At 29.1% G+C, this 24,403-nt stretch overlaps 4 protein-coding genes across 4 annotated transcripts; 2 read left to right on the top strand and 2 right to left on the bottom strand.

The window, feature by feature from the left end:
* Positions 1-169: 169 nt before the first annotated feature.
* LOC135959886 (uncharacterized) lies at positions 170-14,343 on the top strand. The gene is made up of 6 exons (XM_065511009.1): positions 170-507; positions 564-936; positions 990-1,241; positions 11,243-11,541; positions 13,574-13,946; positions 14,012-14,343. The coding sequence occupies exons 1-6, from the start codon at positions 200-202 to the stop codon at positions 14,264-14,266; spliced, it is 1,860 nt and encodes a 619-aa protein (XP_065367081.1). The 5' UTR covers positions 170-199; the 3' UTR covers positions 14,267-14,343.
* A 2,331-nt stretch (positions 14,344-16,674) lies between these two features.
* On the bottom strand, positions 16,675-17,822 carry GstT1 (Glutathione S transferase T1). The gene is made up of 4 exons (XM_065511042.1): positions 17,621-17,822; positions 17,441-17,543; positions 17,056-17,375; positions 16,675-16,992 (listed from the first exon to the last, which is right to left on the bottom strand). Exons 1-4 carry the CDS (start codon positions 17,736-17,738, stop codon positions 16,865-16,867), a joined length of 669 nt encoding a protein of 222 aa, XP_065367114.1. The 5' UTR covers positions 17,739-17,822; the 3' UTR covers positions 16,675-16,864.
* A 536-nt stretch (positions 17,823-18,358) lies between these two features.
* Positions 18,359-20,570, bottom strand: LOC135959905 (uncharacterized). Its single transcript, XM_065511041.1, has 3 exons — positions 20,221-20,570; positions 19,716-20,082; positions 18,359-18,831 (listed from the first exon to the last, which is right to left on the bottom strand). Exons 1-3 carry the CDS (start codon positions 20,517-20,519, stop codon positions 18,586-18,588), a joined length of 912 nt encoding a protein of 303 aa, XP_065367113.1. The 5' UTR covers positions 20,520-20,570; the 3' UTR covers positions 18,359-18,585.
* Positions 20,571-22,085: 1,515 nt separating this feature from the next.
* LOC135959884 (zinc finger protein 62 homolog) lies at positions 22,086-24,259 on the top strand. Its single transcript, XM_065511007.1, has one exon. It carries the CDS (start codon positions 22,086-22,088, stop codon positions 23,688-23,690), a length of 1,605 nt encoding a protein of 534 aa, XP_065367079.1. The 3' UTR covers positions 23,691-24,259.
* Positions 24,260-24,403: the final 144 nt, after the last annotated feature.

Below are 24,403 nucleotides of genomic sequence, written 5' to 3'. Positions count from 1 at the left end.
TATAATCGATTTTGTTTATGGATATCAATGACAAACTAATCTAATCTTCTCTAAAACAAAACAAAGAACCGAGAATATATAAACGAAGACCTAACTATAGAAAAGCGATAGAATTATTATCTTTAACAAATTTTCGAACACCAAAATAATAAATATCGCTTTCAATACAATAAAATATTGCACTCTAAGTACATTTAGCATGACTACTAACCTCGATATACGTCCTTTACCAGCAGCTTTGCAATCCAAAGCTATCGAGGAACTAAATGAAAATCCCTCTAAAATAGCTGATGATTTGAATGCTCTTAAAGAATGGATTTTAAAGCAACCCCATTTAAAAACACGCATGTCAAATCAATTCTTAATAGCCTTTCTGAGAGGTTGCAAGTACAGTTTGGAAAAGGCTAAAAAGAAACTGGATGGTTATTATACAATGAGAACAAACTTTCCCGAATTGTTTCAATCCTTTAGCGATGAACAAAGAGTCAGAGCGATTATACGTATGGGGTAAGTTTTGTAAAATGTTTTCCTGATATTTCATTAAATTCACTTCATATTTTCAGAGTTGCCTTGCAATTACCCTTACCCTTAAAAGAAGATGGTCCCCGCTTAGTGCTGATACGTACCGGCCATTATGATCCCGAGGTGGTTAGTCTTTATGAATTAATGAAAATTAATGTGTTGAAAAATGATTTACTAATGCTCAATGATGACAATTGTATCGTAAGTGGTTTCATACAACTGTTAGATTTTGAGGAATTTAATAGCAAACACTTTTTTCACTTTCAACCCTTGAACATGAAACGTATTAGCCACTACATAGAAGAGGCTTTGCCTATGCGCAATAAAGCTTCACATTTCTTTAATACAGGCGCTACTTTTGAGTCAGCATTTGCCATGTTAAAACCAATACTGCCGGCTAAAGTTCAGGAGAGAGTAAGTTATTGAAGTTATTTTTTGTAATTATATCTGAATTCTTTTTATTATAGATGATTGTACATCCTGATATGGATTCTTTGTATGAACATGTGCCCCAAAAATATTTACCCCTGGAATATGGCGGTGAAAATGGCTGCATAGAGGAACTGATAGCGGCGGGGGAAGATTTTATTATGAAATATCGTGAATATTTATTAGAGGAAAAAGAATATGGCACCAATGAGTCGTTGCGTCCGGGCAAACCTTTAGACTTTGATGCCATATTCGGAGTAGAGGGTTCTTTTCGTAAATTGAATGTTGATTAATGGATTCTTATTTATTATTTATATTTGAATTGAAGAAAAATTTAATGATTCATTAAGCTTAATTGTAATGTATTTGACCTAAAAATAATGTGAATAATTTTATTAAAATCAAATTTGATTTTGAAAATTAAATTAAAAATTCGAACCTTTGCTATAGAGTTTAGATGTAAATAAAGAAAACTTGTTCTATGTTGAACAAATAATCGTATATGACATTGTCTTCCGACGATCTTTTTAATTTGTCTCCTGTCGCTTAACTTGTATTTAACCCTATGTCTATACCTGATAAATTGTTGTCATTATAAACGTCAAAATGATTGTCTATATAAAAAATTATCGGGTATAGATTCGATTTCTTAGTATTATTGCTATGTTATGACAAAATTTGGAGACTATACCTGATAATTTTTTACAATTTTGACGTTCATCATGATACAAATTTATCAGGTATATACATGGTGTTAGACAACTTTGTCTTGACAACAAAAGTCATTAATTGTTATGATAATTATTTGTCGAGTATAGACAGGGGGTAAAAACCAAAATGTTGTCTTACAACTATACAACAGATGACAAAATCATGAATGTAGACTTCAGTTAAACTCAACATTTGGAATACCTCGTAAAACCACTCCAAGACAAGATAATTTAATAGCAAAAGAGTTTAAGAGTTCAATAATATAAATTTTTAGCGCGGGCCAAATCAAGCTGGTCTTCTTTGATATCGACCTCCGAAAAATCTCCAAGTTCTTAGTCCGAAGTGATCGTATACAATTTTCCAAAGAACATGTACACTGGTCGTGACAGTAATGGAATACTGTTCCCTTTTCGAATGAATTCAAATACAATTTAAGAGGTAGTGAAGGGAGAATACTTGTAAAACTTGTAAGGGAAAGAGACTGGACCTAAAGTACAATAATAAGACAGTCATCTTTGGCTGTGGCAATATTATGGTAGGCGTCCAATACATATTTGGTCAATTCACAAGGTCTCTTATCAATCATATTGTCATAATGTCTTAATATATCTCGACTCGGCAGCTCGGCTTAACCGACACTTAGGCATTCGGCGAAGGTTTCTACTGGTTGGTTACGATAACACAGAAACATAGCATACAGAGTACTATTATTTTAGGACACTTTTTACTTAACAATAAAAACCATTGTGAAATATTAGGACATTATGACAATATGACATGATAAGAGACCTTGTGAATTGACCAATTGTTACAAAATTGCTCTATCAATTTGAATTTAACGGTCTGTAACGACTGCTTGCAACATTCATCATGTTTATAAACATGCTCTTCAGTAGAAGTTTCTACTTATCAACAATGTTGATAAAAGCTGCTAACATTAACATTGAAACTGCTAAATGCCCTACAATTCGAACATTCTAGTTAACATCATTCATGAAGCTACTGGAAGGAAGATGGCGCTGTGTATAAATAGTTGCAGCAGTTGCAGTCGGTAGTCAGTTTATCATAGGCGCTGTTAGAGTTAACATCAACTGTCTTGTACATTATAAAGTGTAATTTAAGTGTGTATATTATTGTGAATTAGAAACGTGTATTTGTATAAAAACACATAGTGACTATTTAAACTGTTGTTGGGTAAATTTGAATAAATAAAGAGTTGTTACATTATTTAAACTACTGAACTGCTTTTATTTGCAACCAAAAGTATCCTGTTTAATTAAAGGAAATAAACCACCGTTTTTATACCCTTCGCCATGAGTGGATCGTTATAGACAGCGAAGTCGATATAGCTATGTCCGTCTGTCCGTCTGCATTTTGAAATCAACTTTCCGTAGCCAACAAATAACTTACATACATGATTCATACATCAATATATCAGCCCACAAATGGCTGAGATATAAGGAAAAACCCGGGACAACCTCGATTTTTGCCCTATTTTTGATCTATATCTGGATTACTAAGTCATTAATATAGACAATATGGATATCTAATGATAGATATTTCAAAGTCCATTGCAACAATTTATATAAGGCTATAGTAAGTTGGACCAACAATGGGTCAAAATCGGGAAAAATATTTTTAAACCCAAATATTTTTTTCATAAAAAAAAAATTTTTTCTCTTAATTTCTTTTTCCAAAAAAAAATTGGATAAATCTTTTTTAAAAAAAAATTAAAAAACAATTTGCAAAAAAAAAGTTTTTAAATTCTTTTTTAAAAAAAAAAAACTTTAAAAACAAATTAAAAAAAAATTAATTTTGTTTAACTAAAAATATTTGAAAATAAATATTTTTAAGTATAATTTGGTGAAGGGTATAGCTCTCTACTTGTTAAAAGGTAAAAACGTAACAATATCTTAAAATATACTAACACTGGAATCGTATAACAGATCCAATAAATTTGGCCATCGAAACGAATCTGAATATTGTAACTTTAAGAAGAAATTCCCAACAAACTTTTCTCGAAAAACTCCCAAAAAAAATTTTGCCGGCTTGAAAAACTTGCCCTGATAATGAAGATTTCACAATTAAAATTTACGTCACTAAATGATTCAACAATAACCTAAAATTTTTATTGCTAAAAACTGAATTAAAACAAGGTAATATAAAAAAATATTATCTATATCTATTTTACAACTAGCTGGATAAATGGAAAACACTCATACAACCAATTCAAAAGAAACGAAACCCCAAAACATTATCTAATCGAAAATCGTGTTCTGTTCTGGAGACGACAAATCTTTTGCAAATGTTAACTATAGTCATGATAAGTATAAACAAGTTAAATGCAATTTGCATTTATATATAGTTTAATGATTCAAAGCGATATATAGTACAGATATGACAGGGCTAACTAATCAAAAATAAGTAAAAATATAGTACCTTCAAAAACTTTTGTGAGTTAAGGTGTTATCTCTATATACATATTTCTAATATTATTATTATATACAAAGCAATGTTATAAATTTGTTCAACTTTAAATGCAACAAATAAAAAAAAACAAGTAATTGTTATTATACATATTATTCATACCTACATATAAAAATAACAATAAAATTAAAAAAAAGAAGAGAGATAATAAACTAAATTTGTAAGTACGTACGATATGTACCCAGCTGTTAAGCAAGTAGTCAATAATGTATCCCTTATACACAATAATGGTTACTAATGTCTGATCACTTGGCTGGCTTTAATTTATCTATTTTGAGTCATTTGAGTCTGTATAGTGCAGATATAAGTAAATTGGCTACTTTATACATCCCATGTAATCTAGGGTGAAGACAATTGTCATGTAAGTGTCTCTAAGTAATCAAGAGTGTAGTCCAGTACCAGACTTTTTTGTGAGTAATTCGTACAAACTGGTTTTTTTTTATATTTATTATTTTGATATAATTCTCATACAGTTTATTTTTATCACTAGTTCAGGACAGTCACCATGAACTGCTGGGTAGTTAAATGCGAGAGTGTTTATATGTATTTATGACAGGCGGGCTATATGTATAGGTTATAATAGATTGTGAGTGGTTCCTGTACATCGCCGAATGTGCCGAATTTGATTTGGGAACTTACAGTCTAACATCTTGCCCACTCAATAGTCAGTTGTGCACCTGCTACGCAAGGTGTTTGTTGTGCATTTTACTTTTTTTTTAAACACCAGCTAATTAAAACTTAAAAATTTAACAAATAAGTTTTAAATTTCATCACAATAACAAAAAAATCCAAAAAAGTACATTTAAATAGTATTAAAGAAAATAAATAAATAAATAAATAAAAAAAAGTACGGAAATTAACATTAAAATTGTAATTTATAATAAAAACATTTAACATGTGTTAAATATTAAAACTGTCAAAATGTGACTCATTAATTTTTAGTGTTTCAGTTTCATAAAACAATTAAAGAGCTCATAAAATTGGCATTAAAGAACTTTAACTTTAAGACCTTTGAAATAAACCTATAAATATTAATTACTTAGCTTTAGATTACCACAGGTTTTGAGCTTGTCTAATCTTTAGATTTTTGAGTGTGCGTGTATTTATCTTGAACTACTGTTTCCTTGATTTGTAACGATATTTCTTAAACATCTGTTGACATGAACTAAGCAATAATATAAGTGAAAATCCCCTCGATCAAATATCATAATGCTTGATAACGACATGGACACCACGTTTTACATTAGTTTCTTGATAAAGTGTGCCAATTAATTTAGTAATTTAAAAATAAATTTAAAAAAATGTTAATGAAACTAGAAAAAAACTCAAACTAAAAAATACTCAAAATAATCAAACATACATACATATGTTGTTTTTGTTTTCACATAGTTTTTTTACTAATACATTATCACCACTTAGGTTTTTGACAACTGAGTTAGGTCGTTGACAGCAGAGTTTCCGATCTATGTGTATTTATATAGGGCCTGACTTAGAAACACGACCGACAAATAATTTTAACATCGGAAACTCTCCTGTCAAAGACCTAACTCAGTTGTCAAAAACCTAAGTGATGAGAATGTATAAATAAAAAAAACTGTGTGAAAAAACAACACACGTATGTGTAATATTTTTATATTTGTGTATGTGTAACATTTTCATATTTTCTCTATGAATTTTTGTATAAAAATCCCTGAGTTTTCAAATAATTTTTGAGTGTTTTTCATGCAAATTCTTAAATTATAAATTATTTTCCGGTCGTGTTTCTGAATCAGGCTCTATTTTGTTTTTTCATATAATAACTTTTTACACCCATTAACAATAAAAACTTAACCTGAAAATAGCTTTAACCATAGAGCAAAAACTCGAAAAAAACTCAAACAAAAAAATTACTCAAAAAGTTGTTGTTTTAGTTTTCACATAGTTTTTTTTACTAATACATTCTCTCCACTTAGGTTTTTGACAACTGAGTTAGGTCTTTGACAGGAGATTTTCCGCTCTATGTGTTTTCTCTATGGCTTTAACCATAGGTCTTAATATTGAGTATTTTAACGCATAAATTTCACATGATTTTTAGAAATTTTGGAACATTATAAAAACTGGAGTCGAATTAGCAATGATCGTGATAAATATATATATAAAATTGAAATGGTCCATGTATGTAATGGCATCACGTGAGAACGGCTGGAGCGATTTGGCTGATTTTTTTTTTATTCGATTCGAAATTTTCATGAGAAAATTAATTCAAAAATTACGGGTAAAACTCGGATTTTTTTTTTTGAGTCCAGTCTACTGTAATAAAAAAGGTCCCTAAAGTATGCAGTACAAAATTATATATTTTATTTGCAAATAAATAAGAACAGGCAGGTGTATGTGGGTTGGAGAAACTTGAAGAACTAACATTAGTAAATGCTACCGGGCGAAGCCGGGGCGATCAACTAGTTTTAAATATATTTCAGACAACCTCTACAAAGTGGCATAAATATATCAGATATATTCATAAACATTTGACATTAAAAATCAGCAAAATTGCCTCATAAATGTCTGAGATATAATAAAACAAGTAAGAGAGCTGTATTCAGCTGTGAATCTTATATACCCTACACCAAATTATACTTTAAAATACAAATTTTAAATATTTTTAGGTAAACAACATTTAAAAATTTAAAAAAAATTCCGAAATTATTTTTTTTTTTAATTTTTTCGAAATTGTTTTTTTTTAATTTTTAAATTTTTTTTTTTAAATTTTGTAGTAAAAAAAAATTCGGGTTAAAAATTTTTTTTTCGATTTTGACCCATTGTAGGTCCAAATTACTATAGCCTTATTATATACACCGTTGCAATGGACTTTGAAATATGTATCTATCATTAGATATCCATATTGTCTATATTAATGACTTAGTAATCTAGACATAGTTCAAAACTAGGCCAAAAATTGAGGTTGTCCCGGTTTTTTCCTTATATCTCTCTCAACAATTTGTGAGCCGAAAAATGTAGAAATTACAAACGGAATGACAAACTTATATTTTTGTCATAACTTATTTCATTACGAATTAATTCATAACACAGTACAACATTTTTCAGTTCATTGCTTTGGGACTCAATTCTGACAATTGCACGTGAAAGTAGACCCTAAAATAAGAACTTCTGCATCATTAGTTTTGTCAAGTTGGCTGCCGTAATAATTTAATGACCATACGAATTTTTATTCCTCAAGGTGGATTTTTATCACTTTTTCTATATTTTAGCACGGTTATATCTCGTATACCGTACGGACTATCTCTTTTGTGGCTGAAGGAAAGTTGTAGATATTGAATAGTAGAAAAAAAGTACGGAACACACCTACCCGAAAAAGATGCATCCAGTGCCTTAAAATCGCAAAAATACCCATTTTTTTAAAAAAAATACCAATTTTTCACCTTTTTTGCTCAATAACCGGATTACAAGTCCAATTATGGACCGATCACCATGAAATTAGGTCGCGTGATTTGTGTCTATATGGAAGTTATTTATCATGAATTTTGTATGTATACCATCATTTTTAACAGATTTATGCACTTTAAAGTGATTTCCGGCGGGTCTTATATGGAAGCTATGAATAATTATGGACCGATCATAATAAAAATTTTTGACATGAATTTTGTATATACAAAACTTATTTGGAGCGAAATTTGTGTAGATACATATATAAATTAAACATTTATGACCGATAAAGTCCAATTTCGGGAGGACATTTGTATGGAGGCTAGGTGAAATAATGAACCGATTTCAGCCAATTTCAACAGGCTTCTTCTTTGGGCCGAACAAATTATATGTACCATATTTTTTTATGATCGGTCCATAATTAGTCATTGCTCCCATATAAGACACGCTTCCGAAAATCACTTTAAAGTGCATAAATCTGTTAAAAATTATGGTATACATACAAAATTCATGATAAATAACTTTCATATAGAAGCAAATCACACGACCTAATTTCATGGTGATCGGTCCATAATTGGATTTGTAATCCAGTTATTGAGCAAAAAAGGTGAAAAATTGGTAAAAAAAAATTAAAAAATGGGCATTTTTGCGATTTTTAAGGCACTGGATGCACCTTTTTCGGGTAGGTATGTTCCGTACTTTTTTTCTACTATTCAATATCTACAACTTTCCTTCAGCCACAAAAGAGATATTCCGTACGGTATACGAGATATAACCGTGCTAAAATATAGAAAAAGTGATAAAAATCCTCCTTGAGGAAAAAAAATTCGTATGGAAATTACATTTTTACGGCAGCCAACTAGACAAAACTAATGATGCAGAAGTTCTTATTTTTGGGGCTACTTTCACGTGCAATTGTCAGAATTGAGTCCCAAAATCATGTGTTGTACTGTGTAAGCTTAATTCCATGGTAAAACTTCAAATGCATTGAATTCATTCCTTTAAGAATTCTTTCTTTATAGAACTAATTCTATATTGAATCATACCAATTTTCATTAATTTAAATCCATTACAAAATAGCTTATTAAAATTTATTGAATGATTCTTCAATTCAAATCTATTACAAATAGACCTAATTTTTTAAATGATTAAAAACAAAACCAATTGAATGATGAAAAAAATATTTGCATTCAATGTAAGTAGATTCGATTTGAATTAACAATACCTTAACCATTCTATGTTGAATGAATTTTATTATGAATTTAATTCCATTTTTAAATAATTCAACAATGAATGAATTCTATTCAAATAAAAGATTTTGAATGAATCAAAACAATTTTAATTAATTCAAAACTCTGTATCTGTATCGAAAGATAACTGGCAGTTGAAGCCACTTGCAAGAGTTATAGCCATAGAGAAAACACATAGAGCGGAAACTCTCCTGTCAAAGACCTAACGCAGTGGTCAAAAACCTTAGTGGTGAGAATGTATTAGTAAAAAAAATTATGTTAAAACAAAAACAACACTCGTATGTGTAACTTTTTTGAGTAATTTTTTTTGTTTAAGTTTTTTTCGAGTTTCCGCTCTATTGGCTCATTTTGTATCATCGCAAAAATAAGAAACTCATAATTCGTCAAAAGATTTTTTAGGAAATTTATTCAGAATTTGTTATTTTGATACAGCATAGAATATTTGGCGCGATTTGCATATATAAAAGCACTAAAATAGCTAAATTAATATCGTTATATTCAGCCCATTAATACTCATCATTTGAGTAGAATTTCTACTCTCTGTTGTACACGTACCATAGAGAAACATAGAACGGAAACTAGAAAAAAAAAACTCAAAATCGTCATAGATACGAGTGTTGTTTTTGTTTTCACATAGTTTTTTTTTTAATAATACATTCTCACCACTTAGTTTTTTGACAACTGAGTTAGGTCTTTGAGAGGAGTGTTCCCGATCTATATGTATTTATCTATGACACGTACAACGGAAATTATCTTTGGCAAACGTGATAATTTGTATATAATTTTATGGGTATTATTAGTGTTGTTATTATATATTGATTTTTTATTTAGTTATCTTTGAAATTATAGTTTTAAGCCGCTAAAATATATAATATAACAAATTATACACTCAAAAATAAATGTGGGTAATCATTGTTTCCAATATTAGTATAAACATCTTGCTGATAATTAAATAACAAATTTTCAAGCTAGAAATAAATCATTTTAATCCTATTACTTAAAAAAGTTAGGCCGGGTTTTTGACTTGGAGATTTGGCGATTAAATTTAGTTTAATTGGCCAAAATTGGCTGGTTAATCTATGCAAAAAACCAAATGTGTCAACTACTGATAAAAAAAATAGTTGCGTATGGAAAAATGCATTATTCCAGTGCTAGAAATATTTAAGTGACTTGAAAATATATTTTTTGAATAGATTTCTTTGTGTTAATTTGGATTTTCTGAATCCTGTATATCCATCGTCTTAGCATACTCAATAAAAAATTTAATAAATATTAATCGATTAAAAATTAAGATTAATCGTTGAGAGTTGCTTTATAAACCACTATTGAAGGATACAATTTTTAAAAGTGCTGACTTCTAAATATCAATCATATTTGAATACTTTTTCACATTATCATCATCTTTTTCATAAATTATTCATTTGGTCAATTTACAAGGTCTCCTATCATGTCATATTGTGTATCTTAACCCTTAAATGCATGATTTTTACTTTTATTTTTTTATAAAGTATCAAATATTTATTTGATTTTTAGAAGATTTTTTGCTTGAAAGTCAATAACAACATTTTCAAACCATTGTGAAATATTAGGACTTATGACAATATGACATGATACGAGACCTTGTGAATTGACCAATTATGTTGATAACTAATTGCGACATTTTATGACGTTGTGTATGAATGACAATATTACAAAGTTTAAACTATAATTCAAAAATACCAAATTGTGTTAGCATTGGATTAGATTAATGTTTAGATAAACTAATCTAATCATTAATTGGCATTTAACAATTAAATTAGAAATTCTGCCTATGTATTAAGTAAAACTTTGTAAAAAATCTACAAGATAACTTAAAATATGTCAGATAAAGTTAAAAACAATTGACATAATATTATAATGAACTTTAATGTTGTTGCCCTGGGATCTATGACTGCCGACCACTGCTCTATATCCAGTGGTTTTGTGCTTTACAGACAGCTAAAAGATTGAAGGTTATAGGAATGACGCTGATATTTCTAAAAATTACAAAACTTTTACAGTTAACTAATTAAACATTTTTTTCTAGTGTAACAACAAATGGTTAGTTTCATTCTTTGTCCTTATCATTTGTAGGTATGTCTATATAATAGACACATTTCTTATCAAATTGACACAAATATAATAAAATAATCAACTAAAACCCTAAAAAATAACTCACCCAGGTGAATGAGAACGTTTGTTCAGGGTCTGAACAAGAAATTAAAACAAATTATTATTTAACATTTAGCTACAATAAAACAATGAGGGGTTAATTTTATTTTTTATTTTTTTTGGTTTAGAAACAAACAGTAGCTATAATTTTAAGTACCTTTCGACTTCAACATCATCCATCAATAATAATTGTTTACTTTATTTTATATAAATTCTATATTTTTAGATAAACAATGTCAAAAATCCGCCCTTTATCAGCTAAACTGTCGCTAAAAGCTCAAGAAGAATTGGGCGAGAAACCAGAACGCATAGATGATGATATAAAGGCGTTGCGTGAATGGATACAAAAACAGCCCCATTTAAAAGCACGCACAGAAGATCAATTATTGGTGGCATTTTTACGTGGCTGCAAATATAGTTTGGAAAAGGCTAAACAGAAGATTGATAGTTTTTATGCCATGCGAAATGCGGTGCCCGAATTATATAAAAATCGTTTTGTAGATGACAAAGCTATTGCTATATTGAGACAAGGGTAAGTAAATAAAACAAACAAAAAAATAAATAAAATAAATGTACACTTATCTAATAATTAATGGTATATTTTTAATGCACAAGAAGTGATAAGTAGTTGAAAGGTTCCCTTTAGTTTTTTTTTAATAGAAAGGTGGTTTATCAAAAAGGCTAAAAATGTAACGGGTAAATAACCAGAGTTTCAATCATATAACAGTAATTTCAAATTGCGTATTCTTTTTTCTTGCTCTAATTTATTTTCTCTTTCTCTCTCTCTCTCTCTCCCTCTCATATATTATTCGTAATATTTATAACAGTAGAGTTCAGTTCAGTGTTGCCACCAAATAAATTATAAACTACACATGCCTCATACTTAAATTACACATACGAGAAAAAATTACACATGTAAATAAATTTTCGTGGTACAAGATTATTAAAACGTACATGGATATAAAAGGTTTGTCACAGTGGACTCTGGGATGTTTGGACCAAATACGATCACTTTAGTTTATCCAGGAATTGGATATATGAGGTTAATACCCCTTAAAAATCTCTATTGTTTTAGTGAACTTTTCTAATTTAATGAATTCTTGAGATCAGTCAATCCCAAATATGCTTTTAACAAATATTAATCAATGTTCATTTGGGATTGTTCCATTGCAAATTGTTACATTTCTATTAAAAATTAAAATTTTCGAATTTTTTTCCTAATTTATATTAAATGCTTTGAAATCAGTTTTGTTTTCTGTTTCAAATAGTCTTAATTTAGACAAAGTTAAATATTTTTTACTATTGTTTAAAAATTATTGCTCTGATCATTTACCTTCCCAGTAAATGCTTGTAACGAGAGAGAAAATTAGGAAAAAGTAAATGAACCCTTTACGAGTAAAATCGTGTAAGTAAATAAATGTATAATTTTTGTAACGTTTAAATTTTGAAAATTTAATTGTAAATAGTAATTCCATTTAATATATAAAACACACACCAGAAACCAGACAGACAATAGCATAAACACAAATAACTAGTAACAATTTGTAAATAAATTTTTCTCACACAAATTCCTACGTTCTTGTTTTTTTTTTCTTAAGATTGGCTAACGTTAACCCGAAATAACTGCAATTACCTTTAAAAATAAGCCAAACAAACCTTTACCGCTAAATCACATTTATCGAAATAATCAAAATTAGCGTTATCGTTAACTTTTTACAGTTCTGAATCGATAGTCAACCTTGGGATATCTTGAAAATTAACGTTTTTCCAATAACAATTTGTAATAATTCATAAAAATTTATAATTATTGAATACTATTTGTTGTTTTATATTTTTTTCATGTTGGAATTAAAAGTTTGTAATATAAACTAAAATTTGGTTTCATTACCAAATTACTTATCGTATTTTTCTACAAACCTTAATGTAAATTTAGTTCAAACTTAATTCATATCTTCATACATATGCATAATTCCATTATACTGAGTAACAAACGAGTACAATATAATATACATATATGAATACATTAAGAGATACTGGATTTGTTATTTATCAAATAAAATAAAGCATATTATTTTCAGTCGGATTTGAAATCTGAATAATCCATGATTCATTCAATAAAAATCCAAAATATATATAAAAGATATATATTGACAATATATTTTGGATATAATTGGAATTTAAAATTACACATGAATTGCACATGCGATCAATTACACATGGGCTACACATCCCAGTTAAAATTACACACAATATGTGTAATTACACATGAAGTGGCAACACTGGTTCAGTTATACAACCAATTTTGTTTCGTTTTAGGTAAAGCTTTATAAAGAAGCTCCACTATATTTTTAAAACCAGAAACAATTATTTACAGTTTATAGATAATATGAATATCTAATGATAGACCTTCCCAACGTCGTATATAACAAAATCGGGAAAAATATTTTTTAACCAATAATTTCTAGTCTAGTATTTCAATATTTTAATTTTATGACTAATATTAAAAAGAAGCCATTGCTAATAGCTCCTTTATATTAATTATTTTTCCTTAATCTAACTTACAGCTGTTTATTGCGCCTGCCCAAACCTTTAAGTGAAGATGGTCCCCGCATACACATTTCCCGCTATGGTCTTTACGATACGGATAAGTTTAGTTTAACCGAAGTGGTTAAAGTTGGCACCATGTTGGGTGAAATACAATTTCATGAAGATGACAATGCCATGGTTATGGGTTTCATAGAAGTTATAGATCTCAAAGGTGTGGCAGCCGGTCATATATTTCAATTTGATGCAGTATTAGTGAAAAAACTAGCTGTGCTGGGTGACAAAGCGTGGCCCTACAGACCAAAGGGATTTCATTTTGTAAATGCTCCAACGGGTACCGAAAAATTGCTCTCAATAGCCAAAGGTCTGATGAGTGAGAAAATCAAACAGAGAGTAAGTAACAGCATCTATATTATGCAATAATTTTTTAATTTTTTTTTTATCCCAATTTGTTGCAGTTCCACATTCATTCCAAATATGAATCTTTATATGAATATATACCACAAGATTGTTTGCCCGCTGAATATGGTGGCAGTAATGGCACTGTACAGGATGTTATCAATACCTGGGAGAAGAAACTTTTGGAATACAAATCCTATTTTGACGAAGAGGTTCAATATTGTACCAATGAGAAACTTAGACCCGGACGACCAGTTAATTCCGAATCATTGTTTGGTATTGAAGGTTCTTTTAGAAAATTGGACATTGATTAAAATTGTACAACTATTTTTGTAATGTTTGAGTGAGAAGAAAATGACAAAATATACCTAGATTTTTTTGAAATAATAAATATGTTTACAATTAAATAAAGAAGTGGTTTGTAACCATAGAGAGATATTAATAGAGCGGAAACTTTCCTGTCAAAGACCTAACTCAGTTGTCAAAAATCTTAGTGGTGAGAATGCATACGTAAAATAAACTATGTAAAAAAAAAGTAATCGAGTAATTTTTTGTTATAGTTTTTTCTAGTTTCCGGTCTATCTTTGTAACTACCAAAGTATATTTATAAATATACTTTGGTAACTACAAATAAATTTTGTCTTTCAGTAACAAGAAGTATTTAAAATTTGGGTAAATATGTATATTGAAATATTAATTATTTCTTTGTATGTCTATTGAAGCTCCCACATAATTTACGGACATCAATGTCAGCAAAATCAGCCCATAAATGAAGTTTTTTAACAAAAAATGTTTCGAGATCTGTTAGAAATACTTTCTAGAATAAGATATAAGCGGAAGAAGAAACCAATTTCTGGCTTGAAGATTAAATATCGAATAATAATCAGATTAGTTATATATATATTCTGGATCGTTATAGATAGCGACTTCGATATAGGGGGTTGTCACAGAATCCAATAATTGTCGGAATCGGTTTTGAAAAAGACAATACAGGTACATTTGACTTATGAAATCCAATGTAATTTTTTGTTTAATCGATAAAGAATTTAATTCTAGATCGAATATAAAACCGACGACTTTCGATTTCACGAGACAAATGTTCTTTTTCTGTCGTTTTTAAAACCGATTCCGACAATGATTGGATTCTATGACAACCCCGATAGACATGTCCGTCTGTATGTTGAAATCAACTTTTCGTAGCCCTCAAATAACTTTCGGCTTGGTTGCTATTTAAAATCGAGAAAATCGGCCCACAAATTGCTGAGATATAAGGAAAAAGCCGGGAAAACCTAAATTGTTGGTCTATTTTTGATCTATATCTGGATTATTAAGTTATTAATATAGGAAATATGGATATCTAATGATATATTTGGACCTACAATGGGTCAAAATCGGGAATATTATTTATTAACCCAATTTTTTTTTTACCAAAAAATTTTTTTTTACTAATAAAATTAAAAAAAAAAATTTAAATTCGGAAAAAAAATTTTAAAAATTTGGAAAAAACAATTTCGAAAAAAAATTCTAAAAATTTAAAATTTGGAAAACAAAAATTTAAAAATTTGGAAAAAAATTCTAAAAATTTTAATTTAAATTTGAAAAAAAAATTGTATAAATTTTGTTTACCCAAAAATATTTAAAATTTGTATTTTAAAGTATAATTTGGTGAAGGGTATATAAGATTCGGCACAGCCAAATATAGCTCTCTTACTTGTTTGGTTCTACTTTGAGAAAATAATTTGGAAAAATTACGAAAACTCAAAACTAAAAATCTGATTTTCTTTTGTATTTAACTTGTCGATTTTGATCGCTTAAACTAGTAAACGAAATAATCGACAACTAAAAAATAATCGCCCCTGATCTGTAAATCGAGTGATTTCAAAAACTAGCTATTTTGAATAACGAATAGTTCACAAATTCGTGTTCTGTAAATCTCTTGATTTTATATATTGAAACAGGATTCGATTTATAGAATACTAAAATATGTGAATTCATTTTTAAAACGAAACTGTTACTCGGATTAGGTTTACAGAACAGGGTCAGTATTTTTATTTTAAAATTTAAATGCTAATCTTTAATTCAAAAACGAGCTCTTACTTGCTCTCAAAGTGTTTTCAAATATTAAATAATAGGAATGACCCTTTAAGGGCGATTTTTTTACTTGAAGAATGGAGATTAAATTGATGTTTTTGATTCGTCGATTATTTTATTTGCTAGTTTAAGCGGCCAATATTGGCGGGTTAATTTCAGCAATAAATCCTAAAGTACAAACAGCTGATGAAAAAATAAGAATAATTTTAGTGCTAAAGAAGATTTAGGAGTCTTGAAAATGTATTATTTTAATAGATTTTTTGTTTTTATTTGATTTTTTGGAATTTTTCCAATTTATTTTCTCAACACTAACAGCAACTATAGTTTTATTTTTCTTCTTCATAAATTACTCGCTGTTTTGATAACAAAGGTTGAAATTTTTCACGTTCAGTATGTCAAAATTACGAAATTTATACTAGAACTCAAAAATAACAAAGTGTATTGACGTTGGATTAGATTTATTTTTAGATTAATCTGATTACTAATTGACATTTGATTTTCAAATAAAAGTTGACATGCGCGTCTTTTACAACTAAATAAACGATCACGTTCGGACGGACCAATAATGTAGATCAAGCTACTTTTTAGAAAATATTAGACTTATTCTGTAACATAGTATGAAAGAAATGAATTAAATTAAACACATTTTTTATTTAAAATTTAAATTTTTAAAAATAAGCAGTTTTTGCAAGACCACGCAAAAAATTTTATAAAATAACAAAAATACCTACGAAATGCATTGTATGTAAATTAAGAAACATTTGTTTAACAAATAATAAAAGTCTTTTAAATCGTGTGTAGTTATGACTACAATCCGAAATTTATAATTCCGACTTTTTATAAATAAACTTGTGGGCTTCATCGTAATAGGGATTAGATTCCTCACGTACTCTAGCCAACCAATCGGTTACCTTGGGGAATTTTTTCGATACATCATATTTGCAAAGCTCTGTAATTAAGTTAATAATTAAGATCTAAATTTAAATGTTTGTTTTAAAAAAAATTAACTTACTAGTTTGCTCAATTTCACTGGCCCCCATCAAATCGGCCACAGTCAATTTCTTACCAATTAGGAAATCCGAATCTTTTAACCAGATTTTCTCCACCAATTTCAAGTTCTGTTCCATAGCTTTAATAAGCTTATCAATACCCTCCTGAGAAGGCATATGGGCCAAACCGTTCATTGGCAAAAGCCAACAGCGCATAAAATAAAAACCACAACCAGCGCGCAAAGTTAAGTGTTGCCATTCCAAAAACTCATCAACTCTGGCACGATTTTCTAGGCCTTTGGGATAGAGTTCAGTGCTAAATAAATCCTTATCAGCTAAATATCTTGGGGAAAACAAAAAGAAAATTTTACTTTTTTCACATCTTTTAGTAAAAAAACAAAAACATACCTTATCATAGCCACGGATTCAGATAAATGAAAATCACCATCGACTAAAGCCGGCACTTTTTGGAAACGATTAACTTTTTTATATTCTTCAGTAAGTTGTTCCTCTATTTTAATAGAACAAAGTTGTGCGTACACTCTATTTAATTTCTGTTTAGTATTTTTCAAAATTAACAAAACTCACTTTTTCTTAAGGCCACTGGACATTCTTCAAAGGGAGTTTGGCCCATTTTTAAGGCTATCCATAAAGCCCGAGAGGGTTGGGACATAAAATCAAAATAATATTTAACCAATTTCGACATTTTTTACAGTTTTTTTTAAAGTACTTTTAGATATTTTAAATTATTAAGAACAAAGTAACACCAACAGTTCCCACTTAGTTGATCGACTAGTCTAAAGTTCAATTGCAACTTTTTCTTCTTGTTGTTTATGATGTTTGTCCTCCCCCAATTCCCCATACCTTTCTCTTATCTTTATAGCAATATTTTTGTGGTATCTCTTTAATATTTTGTTGTTCTTTTTTTGGAATATTTAGTAAACAACAAATATATAGAGGCTGCCAGATAATTAAAACTTGTTATAGAGAAGAGTGTTTAGATGTTTTGTGATCAGATTAATTTGTAATTATAAATTTATGAAAAATATTTAGTTTTTTCACTAAAACTTTATAACAACTTTATAGTATTTTCTAATATCTCACAAAATTTAATTTGTCAAAATATTTACATAAAAATCTGGTATCTTTTAATGCCGGTTTTTTTATTTAGCTCATTAATAATAAATACAAAGTATAAAAGCTTTTGTTATTCAAAAAAACAACAAAAAAGCTTTTTACTTGAAGAGATCAACAAAGCTTTGCTAGTTAAGCTCTGTTGTAAAAAAAAACTTAGCAAAAATATACTGTAAGAAATAAAATAGGCGATTTATAGGCATTATAAAATTTTATTTTTATATTTAAACATAATAAATATACTCGTATAAGCTCCATTTTCTGGAAATCTGGTTATTTCTTAACATAAAGTCTGTTAAACTAATTTTTATATGACTTTAGGTTAATATTAACTAAACATTGTGAAAATGGCGGTAAAAGATAAAAGAGTTGGATTGTGTACAAAAGGAATAAATAATATTTCAAACTAAATAATCACATCAAAAATATGCTTTAAATTTACTAAATGAGCCGCTTGCCGCAATTTCTCCTTGAGCTCCTGGCCGCAATTTCTCATCCACGCCATATTTCTCATCCTCATCAAAGTAAGACTTAAAACTCATTAAAAGTTTCTCATAATTTTTACCGGCCTCCTTGAGACTACCATTAGAACCACCGTATTCAATAGGTAAATATTCTTTACCTATGGCTCGTTGTAATGATTCCAAATTCGGATGAACATTTAACTGCATTAAAAAATTACAGAAATTACTAATAATTAAAACAAGAGTGTTATATTCGGCTGTGCCGAATTTTATATTCCCATCACCAAAGTACACTTTAAAATAAATATTAAAAACTACATATCGCACTTGATCAACAAGAGGGTATTAACTAAAAATTTTAAAATTTTTACATTTTAAGTGAAATTAAAAAATCCGAATACATCATAGTAAGCTAATTCCATTTGAAACTATATTTACATTGTTTTTTTCTTAAATTGTTCCAATTATTGCAAAAAAAAATCAATATTTTGAGTTAATATCATTTTTTTGAAAAAATGTGAACAATTTTTTTCTATAAAAATAGTCACATTTCGAATTAAAATCATAAAGTAAAACAAATTTTATCAACAAAACAGTATTAACTCAAAATACAAATTTAAATAAAACAATTTGATTATTTTTAACTTGAATAAAGGCTCAAATCAAAATAATACCCTTTTATGAAAATATACGATGCATTTCCATTTCAAATTTAGTATTAACTTAAAATAATACCTTTTTGTTGAGATAAAAGTAGTCACTACATTATCACGAACATGGTTTTCGAGATGAAAAAGTAATGGGAATACGACGAAATTTTTACAGTAGATTGATGTTGATGTTGTTAGTTGATTCTTGCAAAAACTGATCATGTTGATCAAGTGCGATATGTATATTTTTTTGTTTGAAAAAAATGAAAAATGGGTCAACAAATCTAGGTAGTCGTGGTACCCATACATTAATGTGTCTATCCTGTTTGTAAGTTATTTGGGGTCTTCGGAAAGTTGATTTCAACAAACACACGGACATAGCTATATGACTCCGCTATCTATAACAATCCCGACTATATACAAATTCAAGCTCACCAATTCCTTTTGTTTCATCACATTCCGTATTAGTCCCAATATAAGTTGAACTTCTCTTGAGGCGTTCACAATATGGGTACCCTTTAAATTTGTGGGTATACCATGCTCCAAAACCGCTGCCATTTGTTTAAACAAACTCAATTCAAATTGTTTTAGAAAAGCAAATGGTATTTTGGAAAAATCCACAATTTCGATTACGCCTGCTATATTCCAATTGTCATCGGTATTTGTTTCAATTTCACAACGCATTATATGATAACGAAAGATATCAGCCACCGAGTGCAAAGGAGGGTTTATATTGCTCATAATCATGATGTGTATACGCGGACCACCAGGCCCAGCTGGCTTTGGTAGGGTATAAAATATGCTTTAATAAGAAAATCTATATGGTAAGATATATTTTCGATATTTTATTTGAATGGACTTGTACAGTATATTATAAAAAAATGTTTATGTATCTCAAAAAAACAAAACAATTATTTTTAAACAGAAAATCTAAACTTACTCCGATTGTGCAATATCCAAAATTTTATCATCAATGCCACGCGACTTAAGCAATTCCTTTGCCGATGACTTATAAGTATAAAAATAATCTATACGTTGTTGGGCACTTTCCACACTATATTTACAAAAACGCAAAAATGCAATCAAAAACTGATCATGGGTTCTTGCCTTCAAATGTGGTTGTTTCTCCAACCATAAACGCAAAGCCTCTAAATCATTGGGTATACGAGTTTTATTCTCATTCAATTCCTTGCAGGCGATTTCTTCCAATTCAGCATTTAAAGGTCTTAATTGTGTCATGTTTGTTTTTTTTTTTTTGTATAATATTGTTTGTCTAGTTAAAGATCTATATTGAAACTGATACTATTTAAAGGTAATATAAATGGGGAAAGCGTAAAATGTGCATGAACATATTTATTTGACTTATATTTTTATATGTATGTATATGTTCATGTATGTTAGCTTTTTTATTGTTGATAAGATATTGTCGTTGTACGATAATCGGTATCGAGTACCAACAATTCTTTATTTTTATATCTTACGTTTGTGGTGTTGGTGTCGAAAATCGATTAATATTTGCAGGTTTAATAAATAAGAATTCCCTGCCTACAAATACAAATTGTTTAATATTAAACAATTGTATCTTTAGATGTACTATATTTTTGTTAGAAAACAGTTTGAAACTGATTGTGTATATTGTTTATGCCGGTGATACGGCATTAAATGGCAAAATAAAAGACCCATCCAAACATTATAGGTTTGTATGTCAATATATTTATTGCAGATTTCATCATGTTTTATGGTATTAAAAATGTATGCATTTAGAATTTAAGCGACCTATGTTAACAATTTTTAGGATTTAATGTTTGGTTATCAATATAATGTAATACATATTAAAACTCAATTAAATTATATTTTGAAGGTTAGCGATACCTGCAATGTGAAAGTCTTCGTCCTGCAGATAAAATACAAGAAAATTTCATAATCTTCCATGTTATTTTTATTTGAAATACTCATTTTAATAGTCAGTCATTAACCCTATCAGACATTTTGTCCAATATATTGGACATTTGGGTTTTTCTTTTAAAGTCATGTAGCGTTGACGCAAATGGATAGATTTTTACAGTTAATAGCGTTATCAAAATAGTGTTTACTAGACTGTATATATAAATAAAAAAATAAATTTTTAAAATTTTTTTTAATCTTATATAAACTCGCACTTCCTCTTAACCCAATAAGCACCAAAGCCCCAAAAATTCAAGCACTAGAATATTTTGTTGAAATTTGACTTGAATGCAAATGTAATTATGTTTTAAACTTGAAAAATATTTGAAAAATTGAATATTTTTCAAACAAAAAACATATTGCTTTAATTTATGTTTCCTTTTTGCTGGAGAATGCTATTGAAATAAAGTGTAATACAACTCTAATTCAATTGCTTGACTATAATTCAAGGCTTGAATTACACTTCCTTTCAACGTGAATTCCAGTAAAAATGCTTATTGGGAAATATTATTTTAATACCGAATTATTATTAATATGAGGAGAACAAAAGGTACTTTTTCGAATTTTTTACAAATTGATTTTTTGGTATTTTTATAATATTTGAGTTGAAATCTTCTAGAAAAAATCAATTTCCCAAAATTTTTAAATTTTCAAAAAAGTATCTTTTGTGCTGCGGCTCCTCATTATATAAAATAGTATAAAAAAAATACAATCGTATTAACTTTTCCAACCCTGGGCCAATCGCTAAAACTAGCCTGCAATCGCTAAAACTGATGGCAACATTATCTTTTGTTTACATTTTCGAAAGAAATATAAACAGAAATGGATTTAGTATTTTTTGCTTAAACGTATGAGAATAAAATGGACAATTGCATTATTTGTTTGGAATCAAATGAAGACAAATCTGCTCGTATTACCACACTATCCAGTGAATGGATGGATGGACAAATCCATCGAATTATAGAGAAACATTTGTGGTGGTGGCATTTGGAGCAGTCATTACAACACAATGGCTTTGTTCGATGGATATGTCGACATTGTTGGAAGGAAATATCAACATTCCATAATTTTTACTGTAAAGTTGAAATGGTGCACAGGAATTACCAACAAACAATGCGGACAACCATGGTTCAAAGTAATTTTGCAGAAACTCTAGAGAAAAGTATCATTAAACAAGAAATTGAAAGCAATGTGGAATCAAATTCCACCAACTACAACACAAATGATATTCCCATGAAGGAAATCAAAAGTGAATTTTGTTGTTACACAAATAATGACAGTGACATGCCGGAAGCTTATAATGAGTATAGGAGTCCTGAAGCTATATGTCTTGAGCCATTGAATATAAAAGAAGAACTTTGTAAAGAATTCGAAAGTGAGGATGAGGAACCACTGAAAAACAATATTAAAACGGTAAACAAGCAATATGAAACAGAAAATGTCTGGAGCGGAAAAACTGCTCAGGAAACATTAATACAAGATAAAACTGTAAATCAAAATGATAATTTCAACGAAAAAACAGATCAGTTTGAGGATCTTTTTAAAGATCTAAAATGTAATAATTGTGATGTACCTCTGAAGGATTTCCGCATGCTCAGAATCCATTATCGCAAAGAACATAATACCAAAGGTTTTGCAATATGCTGTGGCAAAAAGTTCTTTAAGCGTTTCTCGTTTGTCGATCACCTAAGGCTACATAAAGATCCAAATTTCTTTAAATGTCAAATATGCACGAAAACGTTTAGCTCAAGTTATGGCTTAGACAAGCATATGGAGTCCCACAAAGCGCCTGATGAAGTTGTAAAGAAAGTTCATAAATCCAAAGGAAAAGAATTGGAAGAATTTAATGATTTTTTTAAAGACCAAAATTGTCTAGTTTGCAATATACCTTTGTTAGATTTCAAAACGCTCAAAACCCACTATCGCCATGAACACAATATCGATGGATATGTCATGTGCTGTGAAAAAAAATATTTCAAACGTTACTTATTAGTCGAACACCTAAGGCTTCATGCAGATCCGAATATCTTTAAGTGTCAATCATGTACGAAAACGTTTGGAACACAAGGCAGCTTCGAATTGCATTTACAGTCACATGAACCGCGTGAGCGTAAATACAAATGTGATCAATGTGATAAAACATTTTTCGCACTGCGCAACTTCGAAATTCATAAATTAACGCATGTGCCGGAGAGTGATAAAAATTTCAGCTGCTCACAGTGCAACAAAAAATTTGGCTCTGATTATCTAAAACGAAAGCACGTAGACTTAAAACATGCTAATAAATATGTCCGAATGTGCGATATATGCGGAAAAACATTTTCCCGGTCCCAATCGTTTATATATCATATGGAGGTACACGCTGGAACACAGTCATTGGTGAATTGTGAAATATGCGGATTAGAATTAACTAAAACTTACCTAAGACAACATAGGAAAATAAAACACATGAACCAAAATAATTAAAAGTTGATACTTGTCCTTATTGTTCATAAGATTCTCCAAATTCGAATGATCATCGAGTGCACTACAAATACGTACTTATTAAGCAACGTAACTCAAGACTTGCCATTTATCAGACTAGGACTTCAAAATTCATCGCATTTAACGGAACGCTTGTTTTTTCGAGGGACAATGTCCAAGAACATCAACTATCCGACAAGATTGTGGAGATTTAAAGAAGTTGAATGGAAGTCAGAGAAAAGAAAAGGTTACAACAGTGATATGTCCTGTATACAAATGACTTAATTTTTTGAATAAACATTTATAATTCTTCAAATTAAAATATGAATTTTAATCAGAGACCGAAAATAATTGTTATTTATGCAATATTCAACTCAAAAAATCAATTTATGTACACCATACCATTTCTCGTAACATTCAAACTTCCCTAAATATTCTTCCACTAATATTCAAATACTGATTTCATAGTATGTACTTTAATAGTTAACACATGTTGGGATATGCGAATAACATTTTTTATAGCCTGATAGTAGAGATGAACATTCCTATGTAAGTTGGCAGTACCTACATATGACTAATATTTTGATTGACAAATTTGTGATAATAAACAAGAACTAAAACATTATGTTAATTTAATGGAAATGCTTTTAATATGCTCTTGAAATAAAATACTGATATGACTGATTTAATGAAAATCCAAGCAAACAAACAGGTGC

The sequence above is a fragment of the Calliphora vicina genome, chromosome 5 (assembly GCF_958450345.1).
Source record: "Calliphora vicina chromosome 5, idCalVici1.1, whole genome shotgun sequence".
Lineage (NCBI taxonomy): Eukaryota > Metazoa > Arthropoda > Insecta > Diptera > Calliphoridae > Calliphora > Calliphora vicina.
This window is presented reverse-complemented; position numbering and strand designations above follow the sequence as displayed.

Bases quoted from the DNA above. Each gene is read 5' to 3' on its own strand.
- LOC135959886 (XM_065511009.1), top strand. From the start codon at position 200: ATGACTACTAACCTCGATATACGTCCTTTACCAGCAGCTTTGCAATCC. The intron at 937-989 runs GTAAGTTATTGA...TTTTTATTATAG, and splicing joins CGGCTAAAGTTCAGGAGAGA to ATGATTGTACATCCTGATAT. The intron at 11,542-13,573 runs GTAAGTAAATAA...TCTAACTTACAG, and splicing joins ATTGCTATATTGAGACAAGG to CTGTTTATTGCGCCTGCCCA.
- GstT1 (XM_065511042.1), bottom strand. From the start codon at position 17,738: ATGTCGAAATTGGTTAAATATTATTTTGATTTTATGTCCCAACCCTCT. The intron at 17,544-17,620 runs GTGAGTTTTGTT...CTATTAAAATAG, and splicing joins TCCAGTGGCCTTAAGAAAAA to AGGAACAACTTACTGAAGAA. The intron at 17,376-17,440 runs GTATGTTTTTGT...GTTTTCCCCAAG, and splicing joins GAATCCGTGGCTATGATAAG to ATATTTAGCTGATAAGGATT.
- LOC135959905 (XM_065511041.1), bottom strand. From the start codon at position 20,519: ATGACACAATTAAGACCTTTAAATGCTGAATTGGAAGAAATCGCCTGC. The intron at 20,083-20,220 runs GTAAGTTTAGAT...TTCTTATTAAAG, and splicing joins TTGGATATTGCACAATCGGA to CATATTTTATACCCTACCAA. The intron at 18,832-19,715 runs GTGAGCTTGAAT...TTTTTAATGCAG, and splicing joins TGATGAAACAAAAGGAATTG to TTAAATGTTCATCCGAATTT.
- LOC135959884 (XM_065511007.1), top strand. From the start codon at position 22,086: ATGGACAATTGCATTATTTGTTTGGAATCAAATGAAGACAAATCTGCT.